Here is a 14,780-nt window from a genome sequence, read left to right as displayed (position 1 = left end):
CTCTAACAAACTGCCAGTTCATGAACCAAAAAAACGACGTTCGTGACAAACTTTGGTTTGTATTTCAGTTCGTGCCCATCTCTAATTTTTACATTTAAGCATTAATGATGGGGCCTCCAGCTCCAGGGTAGCATACTCCTATTTGGGATCCTACAGGAGGTGCAGGGTAACACACACCAATTGGGGGTCCTACTTCTACATAGGGTTCTTTCCTGATGCCTATGCCCCCAATACCTACAGCAGGGACACCAACAGTTGGGATTCCAACAGGTATTCCTACAGCTGGAACACAGCCCACGTCTATACCAGGACCTCCGCCCACAATTACAGGGCCACCTACAATCTTGGGAACATACCCTCCACTCCCATATGGGATGCCACCTGCTGGCGGGTAACAACCAGAAGTCCAGCCTCCACCAGGGATACTTTCAACTATACTCCCACGTCGCATGCCTGGATAAAAAGCTGGTCCTTGCGCATTTCCTGAGCTGAATCCTTGACCACGGCCAAAAGAGCCAGATGCATTCCTAGAACCGTATCCCCTTCCTGAGCTCTCTGCCCCTCCAGAGGGTCGACCCGCACTTGTGCTACTGTCTACAGTCCTTGGGCGATTTTCACTACTTCTGGAGCTCCAGTTCCTACGCCTTCCACTAGATTCTCCACCATATCCGCCTCCACTGTATCCTCCACCACTGCTTCCACCATATCCGCCTCCACTGTATCCACCACCAGTCCTTCCACCATATCCACTTCCGCTGTCTCCTCCACCAGTCCTTCCACCATATCCACCTCCACTGTCTCCTCCACCAGTCCTTCCACCATATTCGCCTCCACTGTATTGTCCACCAGTCCTTCCACCATATCCATATCCGCCTCCACTGTATCCTTCACCACTGCTTCCACCATATCCACCTCCACTGTATCCTCTACCACTGCTTCCACCATAGCCTCCACCATAGCCTCCACCCCATGGTCCTCCATATCCTCCTCCACATGCACCACTCCAGCTCCTACGTCTTCCATATCCTCCACTGTCTCTTCCACCTCGTCCACCACTGTAGTCTCTGCCATATCCTCCTCCACATATACCACTGTAGCTCCTACGTCTTCCAAATACTCCGTATCCTTTCCCGAAGTCTGCACTAAAGGCTAATCCATGATCTCCACCATATCCTCCACCAACAGGACCATATCCACAAGCAGCTGGGTAGCCAAGGGAGTCTTCAATATAAGGAGGGTTGACAACATCTGCAAAGGAAAAAAATATACTCAGAAATTTCAGTTGAAATGTAGACCTTTGTATTAAGAAACTCATGTAAAAACATAAGCACTGGGCTGCTAGATCAGACCAATGGTCATCTGTCCAACATTCTGGTTCACACAGTGGTAAATCAGATGCCTCTGAAAGGCAACCAGCAGGATACCAGAGGGATAGGGACATGGGGGGAGGCTGTTGGCCACTGGCATGATGTCATTTCCGGGAGAACCCAGAAATGACATCATACTTCGCTAGGAATTGGCTGAAATACCAAAACATAGATTTTGTAATGATTCCTAGAGAAGACTGACATCACTTCCGGGGCAGAGGCCAGTTTTTAGAGAGGTGTGATGTCACTTCTGGGTTCTTCACCAAGTTGTTTTGAGGACAAAATGGAGAACAACATATACTACTTTGGATCCCCATTAGGGAGAAAGGCAACTTAATAAAGGAAGTAATTGTAGTAAATGATATAGTCAACATCTGAGGTAAAAATAATTGTTTTAAAATTTTAAATATTTCTTTCTGCTCCACTTCAGCTCAAAAGAGGGCAATAACAGCATTGCAAAAAAGACGACCCTAATACAATACAATTTTATTTATACTTACCAATACTGACAAAGTTGCCTGTGGAGATCCTATTCAGGAAAAAGAAAAGATAATGATTAGTGTTGCTTTTAGATTATGTTGACTGTAGATTTGGGAAGAATTCACTAACTTCTCCTGTGAAAATCTCATTGTAATGCATGGGAACTGCAGAAAAGTCCCATTGTATTGGATCCAATGGGGCATGGGCAAGAAATACAACTGCCATTGCCCACTCAGGGCAGGAGATATCAAGACCCCAGTGGGTATTGCCTGCTGGCACTCCAGCGGCCATCAGGAGGGAGAAAGAACATTGGTGAAGGCATAATGTAACATCCAGGAAAACCTTTGTGAATTTCCTCAGCCCTGCAAGCACCATCTGATGAGAAGCTGAACAGAAATGGGGAGAAAGACTTATCATATGATGGCAACCATCATACATTTTGTGTCTGAAAAAATCATGACAGAGAAAATCAGGACGGCACAAAACAGAGGGCTGGCTTCTACAATGCTGGTTGGATAAGGGTGTGGAACCCTCCTCCAATCCAATCAGATTTTATTGGAGAATGACCCTCCGTGTGAACACATGACCACAGAAATATGAAGCTGTCTTGTACTGAGTCAGACCCTTCAGCTATCTCAGGGTTACCACAGTTCCCCCTACCTAATTCCAAGGAATGGAGGAGATGCCAGGCGGGACTAGAGATGCTATTTTCCTGCTGGGGTCAGGGGCGGGGAATCTCCCACTCCCATCCTCTGCCGCCCTGCCTCCACTCACCTGGTTGGCAGGGGAGGAAAGGTGAGGGAACAGGCATCCCAGGAGCACTCCCATGGTGTCATGACGACGTCACTTTTGGGAGTGACATCAACATGACATGAATTTTTCCTAATGAGAAATTCAACTTGACTTTGAAGATTCCTGTTCCGATAAAGGATCAGAGAGACTTTCAAGGCAAGTTAAAAGAATGCCAGTAATACAGGCCACATTTCTCAAGGGCGCCCAATGAATTCTAGCTATCAATTAAAAACGGGCATAGGATGAAATCTCAGTCAAATTGAAAGGTCCTGCCCAGGTGGAACATCTGCAGGGGTTTCCAAGGAGCCTAAAATAAGACTTGCAAAATTTCTGGGGTGTTTATGCATGCAAATCTTTAAAGTAATCCATATTCACCTGCTCTCTTCTCCCTCCAGCAGTGTCTTATATGTAGCAATTTCGATATCCAGGGCCAGCTTGGTATTCAGAAGCTCATGGTAGTCTTTCAGCAAGCGAGCCAGGTCATCTTTGGCCTTCTGTAGGGCAGTTTGCAATTCGGTGTGCTTATCCCGGGCATCTTTAAGAGCAACATCGCCACGCTGTTCAACGTCACAGATCGATGACTGCAAACAATCAACCTGTCCAAAATAGTAGTAATAGTAGTAGTAGTAATAATGACAACAATAATAATAAAACCATAACCACAACTGAGTTGATTCAAAGGAGAAACGAGACTGGTATATACGTTATAATGGTACTAAGCCTAAAACCATGGCATCAGTGGGCATCAGCGAATAAATAAAAGATGGGCTTGGCTAAATGATGATGGCACTGAGAACAATCGAAACCAAAGCAGATTGGGCTCTTTTTAACAAATAAGAATTTTGGCAAATAGTACTGATGAAACTCCAAAACAAGATATGTTTCAATTATGTGGAAAAGGTTCACCTTCCAAAATGACAAGCAATTTTGTCTCAGTCCATCCTAATATTGTTCTAGGATATATCCATCAGATTCAAAGAGGAAATAATATATGCCACGTCTCTCCTACCTGCTTTTTCACAATGTCATGTTCTGACTGCATCTTATGGAGCAACCGGGTCAGCTCAGCAATCTCATGTTGGTTTATTTTCAGATCGTCGGAATATTTCCCTCTCTGCTCCTGAAGCTCTAGGAACTGATGTTCAGAGACAAGAAAAAGGCTTCACTAACATTTTTGCTTAAAGGGAAATTTGGAGGTGCTTCCTCAAGTGAAATAATTGAAGAATTTTTGGCAAAAGTCAGTGAGTTTCAGTGAATCTAGGAAAACATCTCAAGGTTGGGATTTCACACATGCCTAAGTTGTCACCAGGTTTCATCTGAAGCAAAATGTGAAGTGAATTCATTCTTTCTCAACAAAACATCAGAGAAATTTTGAGAGAAGCCAAAAGATGGAGCAGGGTTCCCACACATCTCATAACTTGGTCAAATACTACAGCAAAGCCATAAGGTCACAGCAGATGCTAGAAATCCCAGGTAACTTAGTATAACTTACTATAAAGATAAAAGGATGAAACACAGGGAATGATTAATAAAATAGTTGATATTAAATTTTGTATAAGTAACCAAGGAGAGAAGGAGGTTTACAACATAACGAAGTTCTGTTATTAAAATTCTTTTACTATATCCTTTATCAGCTTAGTTCAATTTTAAATGTAGTGCTTGTTTAAGTTATAAATTAATTTTAGATGTTGTTATTTGTATAAGTTACTATAAGTCTCAAACTCATTTCAAGTACTGTTTGTATAAACTTTTCTATGCTCTTTCTATTGTTAAATCTTATCTTTTCCTTAAATAAATAAAATAAAAATAATTAAAAAAAAGAAATCCCGGTTCTGCAGCCAAAGTGGGAAAATTGAAAACACCCCAGGAAAAGATAAGCAACACTTTCCCCATAATGTACCTGTGTTGTTCACACCAAATAGTTACAGACTAGAACCAGTGCATGCTCATGAAACCACTACAAGTATGTTGATTGTGTGCAGTGGCAACAGGTGGACTTACTAAATGAGAACATCCACTAATGGTGCGATCCTAAGCAAAGTTCTAAACTTACTGACTTCATTGACTTGGAAAGGTGCAACTCTCTCTAGGACTGCATTGCAAATAAGTGTAGAACAGCCATGCTCTTTCTTACCCTATTTTCGTATAAAGCATTTGCTTCCTCTTTGCTCCTGTGGGCGATGCTCTGATACCAGGCTTCAACATTTTTGATAATGAGGTCAACATCTAAGTTTCGGCTATTGTCCATTTGCAAAAGGATGTTAGTGTCGTAGACTTGAGAGTCTAGCTGTGCTAGTTCCTGCAAGATGAAGGTCTGCGTAAGAATCAGGTATCCAAGAGAGTCCACTTTTTTCTCTCCCTTCTGTGGTCAGTTTTCTAAAACAGAAAATGGGCTGAAGCAACTTGGTGGAAAACTGGAAGCTCTGAGCTCCTTACGTGAAATGAACAGAGGCTGTCTGGGGTTACTCAGTGATAAAATGGGAAATTACTTTGTACATTTTCCATGCTCGGACAATCTTGCTATTGTTCAAAAGTCCCACCCCATTTAAGCCATGAGTCCAATAGACTGTCTCCTGCAGAAGCCACTATTTCATCTTATCATTATGGACAAGTTTTAAAACATTATTGAGGAATTGGTACCCAGATATGCTTATTTTCATCTTCCCTATCTACTTTTCCTTGTTTCTATTAAGTCAGGTCCTTCAGTAAATGATTTTTATCTAATTGTCTAATCGTCCTCGCCTACTGCAGACCTCCAAGTTGTTCTTCTTGCTGTTCTTGAGGGTCCCTTATGCTGCACTCAGAAGTAGCATGTGGGGGGGGAAGTGAGGAAGTCACAGAAATGCCTTCTGTTAGTGGACATCTAGATTTAGTGTGGGATCTGAGGCAAAACTGTAGGCAGTTATTTTGAATCGTAAACTGCCTTGACTGCATTGGCAGGAAGGTGGCATTAGAGATGGGCACGAACCGAAATATGAACCAAACTTCTGTACGAACTGGGCCAGTTTGTGGTTTGCGAATCAGCAGTTTGTCAGAGCCCATTTCTGACGAACCGCCATGAACTTTAGGCTGGTTCGTTTGGTTCGTTTTTTCACTGCAGACAGCCTGGCACCGATCAATCAGTTTCCTAGGTAACAGGGGATGGACTTTCTGCAGACCTTCTGCTGACCCAGAAGTGACGATTTGCTGACCCGGATGTGAAGTTTTCGCGAACCAAATGAACCAGTTCGCAAACCGGGGCAGGTTTGTGAAAGTTCATGGTTCATGAAATGCGACGAACCACGAACCGCACAGTTCATTTCCCCCCCAGTTCGTGCCCATCTCTAGGTGGCATATAAACATATTAAAGAAATAAACATATGCTCAAAAGAAGGGGAAAAACACATCCTTATGCGTCTGTTCGCTACTTTTGTGAAGCATGTTCTGTAACATTGAATAGATATCAATCTTATATTCCTTTTTAGTACATTGTTATCTAAATTGACTCTCTCCTCGTGATTGCTATGGTACCCTTTAGAGATACCTCCAGCCACGTGACAGCTGCAATTCTGAGAATCTTTCCTCTGCAATTGGACCCTGCTGATATGGGTGGGAATGGAGGTGAAGGTGTCAGTAGTTTTGGAGAGCAATGCTTTGGAGGATGGACTATAAGGAAGTGAGCGGGAAAGTGACTCCAGGTGGTAGGGCAGCGAGGTAGCAAGTCTCTTTAACAAAGACTTTGTGTGGTTCAACCTTACCTCTGCATGGACGCATGTGCGGAATTCCAGTTCCCGACTAAGCAAATCCAGTTTCCCCTCCAGTTCTTCCTTGCTCAGAAAGATGCAGTCTACATCCTAAAGGAGGGTTTAACAACAGATTAAAAATGAACCACCTCGAGTTGCTAAGGGTGTCATGACAAAACCTGCTGAAGCTTGGAGATACTTTGAACAAGCATCTAAACATACACCCAGGAAGCAGGGAGTTAAAGCGACACTGTTTTATTTTGTACCAATGAAGTATGTATGAGCCATAAAGAAATTATACAACGGGGGAAAATGTGCTCCTCTAATTCCAAAAGTTCTCTGCAAATGTTGATGGGGGGAAAAATCCAGGTGCATGAGTAGTTGATGTTTGGCATCGACTTTCGATATCCGAAAAATTGGCTGTAGTAAGTTAATATTTCACAGTGTTTAACTGGTGGCAGGCGGTAAAGGTCAAACTTTAATAATGGCAAATGGAGCAATGTACCAATGGCATCCTAAGCGGAGTTATATATTTCAAGGACAACTTCTTATTGCAGAACGCACCAAATTCCAAACTTATGCCAACTTTCAATTCTATTGAGATTGTTGGAGGGAGGAGTTTTAGGTGGATAGCCATGTTTGGGGGCTCTACAGTCATCAGCAAGGTCAGGGTCTGATAGCAGTTGGTCTTTAAGGTGCTATTGGCCCCAGATCTTGCTCTATGGATCAAAGAGAAATTAAAGAATCTCCAGGGACATAAGCCCCCATACAGATGATATTCTGCTCATTGAAATCAATGTGTGTAAAGGAAACTGAGCACAATTTCAATGGTCCAACCTACACCTATGTGTGATTGCCGACTTGTAAGTGCAGAGTCTGCATGCACAGGAAGTGTGTATGTGTGAATTGAGAATGCTGCTTTTTTTAAAAAAAAAACATTTTCAGTCAAGCGAAGGGAGCTTACATACACATGCTTCCTGCTCATGCAGACTTCATTCTTGCAAATGATAACATACAGGACTCGGGGCCGGAGTGTTTGTGCCAGCTCTCACTCTAGACACATTCATGCACCATGCCATCCATAGCAGGCTTCAAGGAGAAATTTGGGAGCATTGACTAACAGCATGGAAACGCTAGGCCTAAAAGCTCTCTGAGGTGAGGAGAGCTGGAGAAAGCCAGCTCTGGGGAGATCTTCAGTCCCCTGACAAGTGGGACATGCAGTGGCAAGGGAACGAGCAAAATGTGACTCTTGCAAGCTCCTTTGGGCTTAGCAAGTGCTGCTTCTCAAGCAAGGAAAGGTTGCTGTCCAAGTCAGAAGTAGCTTTCAAGGTTTCATAATAGTACTGTACGTGGGAAATGTGGATCCGCCTGTCATTTCCTGCTTGCTGGTAACAAGACAGAAATGCAAGACAGAAATGACCTGGGGCATGGGGAAAGACAGGTCCAGAAAATGCCATGATATGGCCCACTGGGATTTCATTGACTTTCACTACTTTAAGCAAGTAAACCAATGACACAACAGAGTTTTGGGCTTTAAGTTTAAAGCAACAAACCATAATCTCCTTACCTTCTTGAGCAGCACAAATTCATTCTCTGCATCCGTACGTCTTTTGAGTTCCTTTTCGTATCTGTTGGAACACAGATTAAGAAGACCTCTGTGCAACTCAAAGCCATTGTACCACAATGAGAAATAGACGGTTTCAGGGCTACTTTTACTGAGAAGCAAATGAAATCAAATCGCATAGGACAGCTTTTGGCAAAGCAGAGAAAAGCTAATGGCGGAATCTCTCTTGCAAATGGAGAATCTCTCTAGTTCTGTTTACCATTGCAATATGTGGACTTTGGATTCATTGCAGTCTCCAGCGCTCTTTCATTTTTTTTTTAAAAAAGGCCAGTACTTATATATAGGTTATGCCAAATTCCACCAATGCCACCCTCAGGACTTGGGAGAGCCCCTCTGCCAGGATGCCGAAACTTAGTACTGGTGATGAGCACCATTACAAAAAAGCCCTGGCAATCTATAATCATGACCTACCTGTATCTGTATGGTCCCTGTGGAGGTAAAGAAAGCAGCACAAAGGGGTTACTCAAATACAAAGCAAGGGTCTCAAATACTTGAGGAGGATTGGGTTGGGGTAATGTTGGCCTGGGTAGTTGGAATAACAAGGGCAAACTGTTTCCCACCGTGTTGTATCTTCAGTAGAAATCCCCCGAGTTTCTTGATTTGCAGTAGGAAAAAAATATGTATACAGTACTTTATTTTCCCCTAGAAAAGAACTAGAGTCCAGGAGCACCTATAAGATGAACAAAAATTGGAGAAGGCTGTGAGTTTTCGTGAGCCACAGCTCACTTCTTCAGAATGGATCTGAAGAAGCAAGCTGTGGCTCACAAAGCTCATAGCCTACCCCAAATTTTGTTTGTCTTATAGGTGCTACTAGACTATTGCTCTTTTCTACTGCTACAGACAGACTAACTGAAGAAGTGAGCTGTGACTCATGAAAGCTCATATCCTACCACAAACTTTGTTAGTCTTATAGGTGCTACTGGACTCTTGCGCTTTTCTACTGTTACAGACAGACTAAGGCCATTTCCACACACATTGAATAATGCACTTTCAATGCACTTTAGCAATCCTTTGGAATTGGATTTTTTGTTTCACACATGGAAAAGCAGTTCCAAATGTTTGCTAAAGAGTATTGAAAGTGGATTATCCAATGTGTGTGGAAGCAGCCTAACACAGCTACCCATCTTGATTTATTTTCCCCTAGTGGACTGAACAGTGGCTTAAGATATAGGAGGGAGCTTCTACTGGGAAAAAGGCACAGGGAGTTAAACTCCTTCTCCCCAGAATGTTACCCCTGAAGCTGCATTTAAAGTTAAAGAAAATGCTGGAGGATCCTTTCGTGTTTCCGCCACATCGCGTCACGCTTGGGGAGGAGTTTCAACACAGGCAAAGCAATGATCAAGAATTGTTTGTGGGGTTACCCTATCCATGATTAACACCAGGGGTCATTTCGTAGAAAAAGAGCTGGAGGAACTCATTAGCATAACTCATTAGCATAACTCATTAGCATATGCCACGCCCCTTGACATCGCTGGAAGTGTGTCATTGGCATAACTGATTTGCATATGTCACACCCCCTGACATCACTATCTTGGCTGTTTTGGACCTAATCTTGGCCATTCAGGGCTGAAATTAGGCCCAAAATGGCAAAAAGGGGCTGAAAATGGCCGCAAAAGGGCCCCAAATGGTCAGGATTGGGCTGCTGCTGCTGAACAGGAGAGTGATCCACCACCTGTCAGAGGCCTGATCCAGGCCGTTTCGACCCCAATCCAGGACGGGGCCACCTGACATGTGACCTCTTTGGGGAACTGCCAGAACTGCGTTCCTGTGTGTCCCCCCTCGAAATGAGCCCTGATTAACACCAACATATAGCAGCCAGGGAGTGTTGGGCACGTTGTGGGATGAGATGAAGCGAATGCCCAAATGATCTTACCCGCTCTTGAATTCTTCCACTAGGTGCTGGATGGAGGCTTCTTCCTTGGTTAGCTGGTCTCTTTCGCTTAATAAGAAATCAAGCTGCTTTTTCATGTTGCTGATGAAATTCTCATAGTATGGTTCCAGGCTTTTCTTTGCTGGCACGGCACACTCCTGTAAGAGGTTCCACTTTGTTTCGAGAACTTTGTTCTGCTGCTCTAGGTATCGCACCTGTGTTATTTAGAAATGGTGATACGACATTTGATTAGAAAATAATCTCAAAAGGAAGCCTGCTTTCCGAATAGATGCTTAAATTTTTTGTCGGTTCCGCATTCCTGCAAGGAGTGGACATTGCACTGAGCTACGTGCTGCATCTTCAAATGCATCACTGCATTTCTGGGAAGGAAAAGTTTCTGGAGCTCATAATAGAAAGAAAACTAGATTCAGCAAGTAGATGTTAAAATGTAAGACAACATTGTAACAGACTTCAGTTTTGAGGTTAATTCATCAGCTCAGCAGAAATGATTGCTAAGATATGCATATGAATTTCTAAGGTGCTTGTAATTAATTTCACAGGAGCTAAATTGTACATGCTGGAATTAATGGTAAAAGGGTACTTGGCAGGGGAGATCTGTACGTAGAATGGAATTCCTATAAACGGGATAGACTGCTACATCAGCTCATCCAGGTATGCCCGTATCTGTTCTAAAATGCATCTTTTACACACCATGTTTGGGCTGCATGTCAGATTCTCTATATGCAATAACCCCCAACTTTTGCTTTTGCAGCAAAAGTCACACTTACTTCTTCTACATATGTGGCAGTATACATGTTTATACAATTTTCCGACACAATGATCACTGATCTGTGTGAAGCAGCTCTGGGAAATACAGATTTATGAATTAGGAGAGCAATCTTAAGCAGGTCTACTCAAAATCCTACACAAGTCTAATAAATGTGACTTACTGCCAGGAAAATGTTCTTTAGATTGCACTGACAATCCCTTAAATGTCTAGCAAAGGATTGAGGTGACTCCTTTCTTTATGTATACAACAGTATTTGGAATGGATCCACAATAAATACAAAGTATAATAAGCTCTAAAGCATTCCGGATAAATAAATGTCTTTCAGACTTTTATGTAGAAACCACTATACACCAAACGTCAATTAAATGGTTTCATCTGTAAAGCAATGCCTTAAATTCATTCGATGTTGAAGTTTTCTCCTAAGAGAAGATTCAAAACAAATTTGGGGAGCGTATGACGAATTTCAAGGGTGAACCCCAAATTTTTTGATACAACTAGGACATTATGCAGGGAGGGATCCATTCTAAATATCCCTAATAATTTTTTTAAAAAAATCAGGCATGTAATAATTGAATTTAGAATAAAATTTGAAGGACATTCTAAAGTGAGAAGATCTGGCTGTCAAAGTTCAAATCTGTGACGTTATGCATTAATTTATCAGTTCAATGGAACCAGTCCAAATAAAGTTGGATATGCTTAAATTCCATTGAAATGAGTAGGATAGGTTGGTTGCAATTAACTTACTCCAAGTGATTTCATTTGGACTTAATAGATTTAAGATTATTGTTGTTGTTATAACAATGCAGTTCAGGACTGAAGAACTGGAAAACAATGCAGGCCACTAGTAAAATTTGTCTAAGGCAAAAATAAAATGTCAGTATAGGCAAAGCTCTGCGTAAGATAACTAAACAGTCTGAGGTTTGACATACTACACAGAAGAAAGGGTTACAAAGGTAGAAGGAACTGAACTGCAAAAAAGGTACATGTGTGTGTGTATGTACATAATTGTATGTACAATTAACATTGCAATATACCACAATACTACAATACTATCCCTTATAGAAGCAATTTCCTGGGCCAATCCATTATAATATAGTCGATCCTTTAATATGAATGCAGTCCTGAACAGTTAGAACAATCTTAAGCAGATCTACTCAGCATCTTTCCCAGATCTATTCAGTGGGGCTTACTCCCCGCAAAATGCGTTTTTAGGATTGCATTGTAAATGCAGTTGAATTGGGGCTAACTCACTACTCTCCAATTTACCAGTATCCAAAATGTAATCAATTTGAAAACACTATATTAAAATATTTGCCCGCAAATTTGTGAGTGTTTAAGATATTTTCCCTTTGAAATTAATCTCAGCTGTAACATCTGTGTAAGGTCCATGTGCAAAAGAATAATGCAAAATAAATCCCATAGGTTCCATATACACATTAATGTTATGGGGCCAGTTGTGGCATAATTTGTTTTAGGGCTTATGTTGCAGCCCTGGTCCACATATTTGTTTCATATCAGAAATTTAGAATTCTTTGCTTGCTCACCTTATCAATGAAGCATGCAAATTGATCGTTCAGCGTCTTCATCTCCTCCCTCTCCTGATTCCGAGCTTCGTTTTCTTGGGGGTCAACTCCCACATGAAGAGGCTTCAAGAGGTTCTCGTTGATCGTGACGCCTCGAATGCCATCCCCCCTGAAGCTAGAATATCCTCCAAGAAGTCCACCGTTTCCAAGATGGCCCATCCTGCCACCAAACCCTAGAGTACCATAACCTATATGACCGTAGCCATAAGCACCGTAGCCTCCATAATATCCAGAACCATAACCGCCGTAGCCGCCATGAGAAATTCTTCTGCTTCCGCCCAAATTGGAAAGACTTTGACTGCTGAAGCAACGGACCCCACTTCCATTTCCGATAGGATGGCCTACAGATGCCACGTAGGTTCTGTGCCCGCCTAGTCCACCCATGGCAGACACAGAACTGAATCCCCTTCCGCCAATGAAGGCCCTCCCAGCAGACATCTGTTGTGTCATTGTGACCTACTCAGAGTCAAAATAGGTTGTTCCACAGAAGCAGGTGCAGCAGAAACAAAGGAGAGAGCAGCCCTCTAGCGTGAGACCTCAGAGCCAACTCTTATATACTGTTGAAGAGCTGAGCTGGATTGGTTTATCATTTTAATTTAGACTTTCCCTGGGTTTGGTCTGCCTCAGGGCCATTGCAAATGCTTTTCCACATTCAAAGCATCATAGTAAACATAAACTTCTGAAATAATGAAAAATTTCAAGGAATTGCTTTGTTTGCAAGCTTCATTTGATGGATATTATGCTTGAAATTTATTCCTGTGGCTTGTATTAATTAAAAAGTAGAAAGTTATTTAAGGGAGTCTTCCAGTTTTGCTGGTCACAATGGATATGCCATGTGGGCGCCCACGTTCTGCAGGTTAAAACTGTGGTTTTAATATCTTCTTTATGCCTCTCTGTCACTTCACCAAACTGATGAAACTCATATTTGTTCCTCTTCTTGACCCATCAACATGGCAAAACACAAAATAATTCTGAAGCCTAGCTCTCAGATTTGAATATAAAAATGGAAAATGGAAATGTAATTATCTAATCATTTGTGTTCCTGGAGTGTATGATTTGCTATATCAGAAACTGTTGTGATGCTGATATCCAGTTGCCCCAACATGGCAATTTCTTGCAGACTCTAGAGATCCAAGCTACAAGTGACGCCTGACACAGGTTGGACACTTGTCAGCTTCCCTCAAGTTTTGATGGGAAATGTAGGCATCCTGTTCTTGCAGCTTGGCTCTCCATTTAATTGAAGTTTACAGAGCGGCAGTCTATGGGAAGGAGAACATGTGGTCAGGAGGGGAGTGCAGGCGTTGGGCTCTTTCCAGGAGCCCCCCTTTCCCTCCACTGGGTGTGTGGGGGGGGGCGGTTTCTATAAACTTCAATTAAATGGAGAGCCAAGCTGTAAGACCAGGACACCTACATTTCCCATCAAAACTTGAGGGATGCTGACAAGCGTCCAACCTGTGTCAGGCGTCACTTGTAGCTTGGCTCTCAGATGGTTCAGTGTGCCCATCTACAAGCATTTCTCTGTTCTTTTGAATGAATCAAGAGAGTTTCACACATGGGAAGATTCCCAAAAATGCCAGGTGCCCATTAGAGTACTGCACAAAGAACTCTGGATTAGGTCAACTGATGCATTCTTATGTTGTTTCACACGCTAAACCCCGTTTATTTTAATAGGTTTCATGCAGGCACAACTCAATGCAGCAAGAATCCACTCCATGCAAGAGTACCATTGTGCACTCAGGGCCAAGCTAGAAGCGACGAATTACACTTGAATGGCAAGTGAACAGACATGTATTCCTCCCTGTTCACTTGCGCTCCACTTGCACTCCAGTCGATTGCGTAGTGATCCTTAACTGCCACGTAGTGATTGAGTGGAGCGCAAGTGGAGCACAAGTGAACAGAGAAGAATACATGTGAGGGCCAAGCTACACATGACGAATGACACTTGAACAGCAGTCTGTTCACTTGCCATTCAAGTGTAATTCGTCATGTCTAGCTTGGCCCTCAGACTTCTCCTACCTGGCCTTGTTTTGTTTCCTCATTAATTTGAATTGAAGGAATGTATGTCCAAAGATTTTTGTTGTTGTATTGTCGAAGGCTTTCACGGCCGGAGAACGATGGTTGTTGTGGGTTTTCCGGGCTGTATTGCCGTGGTCTTGGCATTGTAGTTCCTGACATTTCGCCACAGCTGCTGGCGAAATGTCAGGAACTACAATGCCAAGACCACGGCAATACAGCCCGGAAAACCCACAACAACCATATTTGTTGTTGTTGTTAAAATTAACAGGGAATCTCCTGCTAACAAAAAAATTGTGTGTACATCTGAGAAAAATGTTCTAATGAATTAAGGTAATTAATCAATCACACACTTTTTAAAAAGATTGAAGAGAATGTCCCTTAACCTGTTGTAATACTGTGTCTTTCTTACCCTGCCACCCTGCCCAGAAGGGGAAATAGCTGGAAGGGGAAGTTAGGTGAAGGGAGGGAAATTATGGCACCCATAGACAAAAGCTGACTTTCAAGAGTCAAAATCAGTTAACTAAGTTGAATAAAAT

General features: G+C 42.5%; 1 protein-coding gene across 1 annotated transcript; it reads right to left on the bottom strand.

Moving 5' to 3' along the window:
• Positions 1 to 594: 594 nt before the first annotated feature.
• On the bottom strand, positions 595 to 12,678 carry LOC129346416 (keratin, type II cytoskeletal 7-like). The gene is made up of 10 exons (XM_055003768.1): positions 12,190 to 12,678; positions 9,859 to 10,070; positions 7,929 to 7,989; positions 6,377 to 6,472; positions 4,774 to 4,938; positions 3,649 to 3,774; positions 3,015 to 3,235; positions 1,868 to 1,896; positions 1,184 to 1,248; positions 595 to 1,125 (listed from the first exon to the last, which is right to left on the bottom strand). Exons 1-10 carry the CDS (start codon positions 12,676 to 12,678, stop codon positions 595 to 597), a joined length of 1,995 nt encoding a protein of 664 aa, XP_054859743.1.
• Between the last annotated feature and the right edge of the window lie 2,102 nt (positions 12,679 to 14,780).

The sequence above is a fragment of the Eublepharis macularius genome, chromosome 19 (assembly GCF_028583425.1).
Source record: "Eublepharis macularius isolate TG4126 chromosome 19, MPM_Emac_v1.0, whole genome shotgun sequence".
NCBI lineage: Eukaryota > Metazoa > Chordata > Lepidosauria > Squamata > Eublepharidae > Eublepharis > Eublepharis macularius.
Note: the sequence above shows the minus strand (reverse complement) of the source record. Positions and strands in the feature narration are given on the sequence as shown.

Bases quoted from the DNA above. Each gene is read 5' to 3' on its own strand.
- LOC129346416 (XM_055003768.1), bottom strand. From the start codon at position 12,678: ATGACACAACAGATGTCTGCTGGGAGGGCCTTCATTGGCGGAAGGGGA. The intron at 10,071-12,189 runs GTGAGCAAGCAA...TAAATAACACAG, and splicing joins TTGCATGCTTCATTGATAAG to GTGCGATACCTAGAGCAGCA. The intron at 6,473-7,928 runs GTAAGGAGATTA...ACCCTCCTTTAG, and splicing joins AATTTGTGCTGCTCAAGAAG to GATGTAGACTGCATCTTTCT.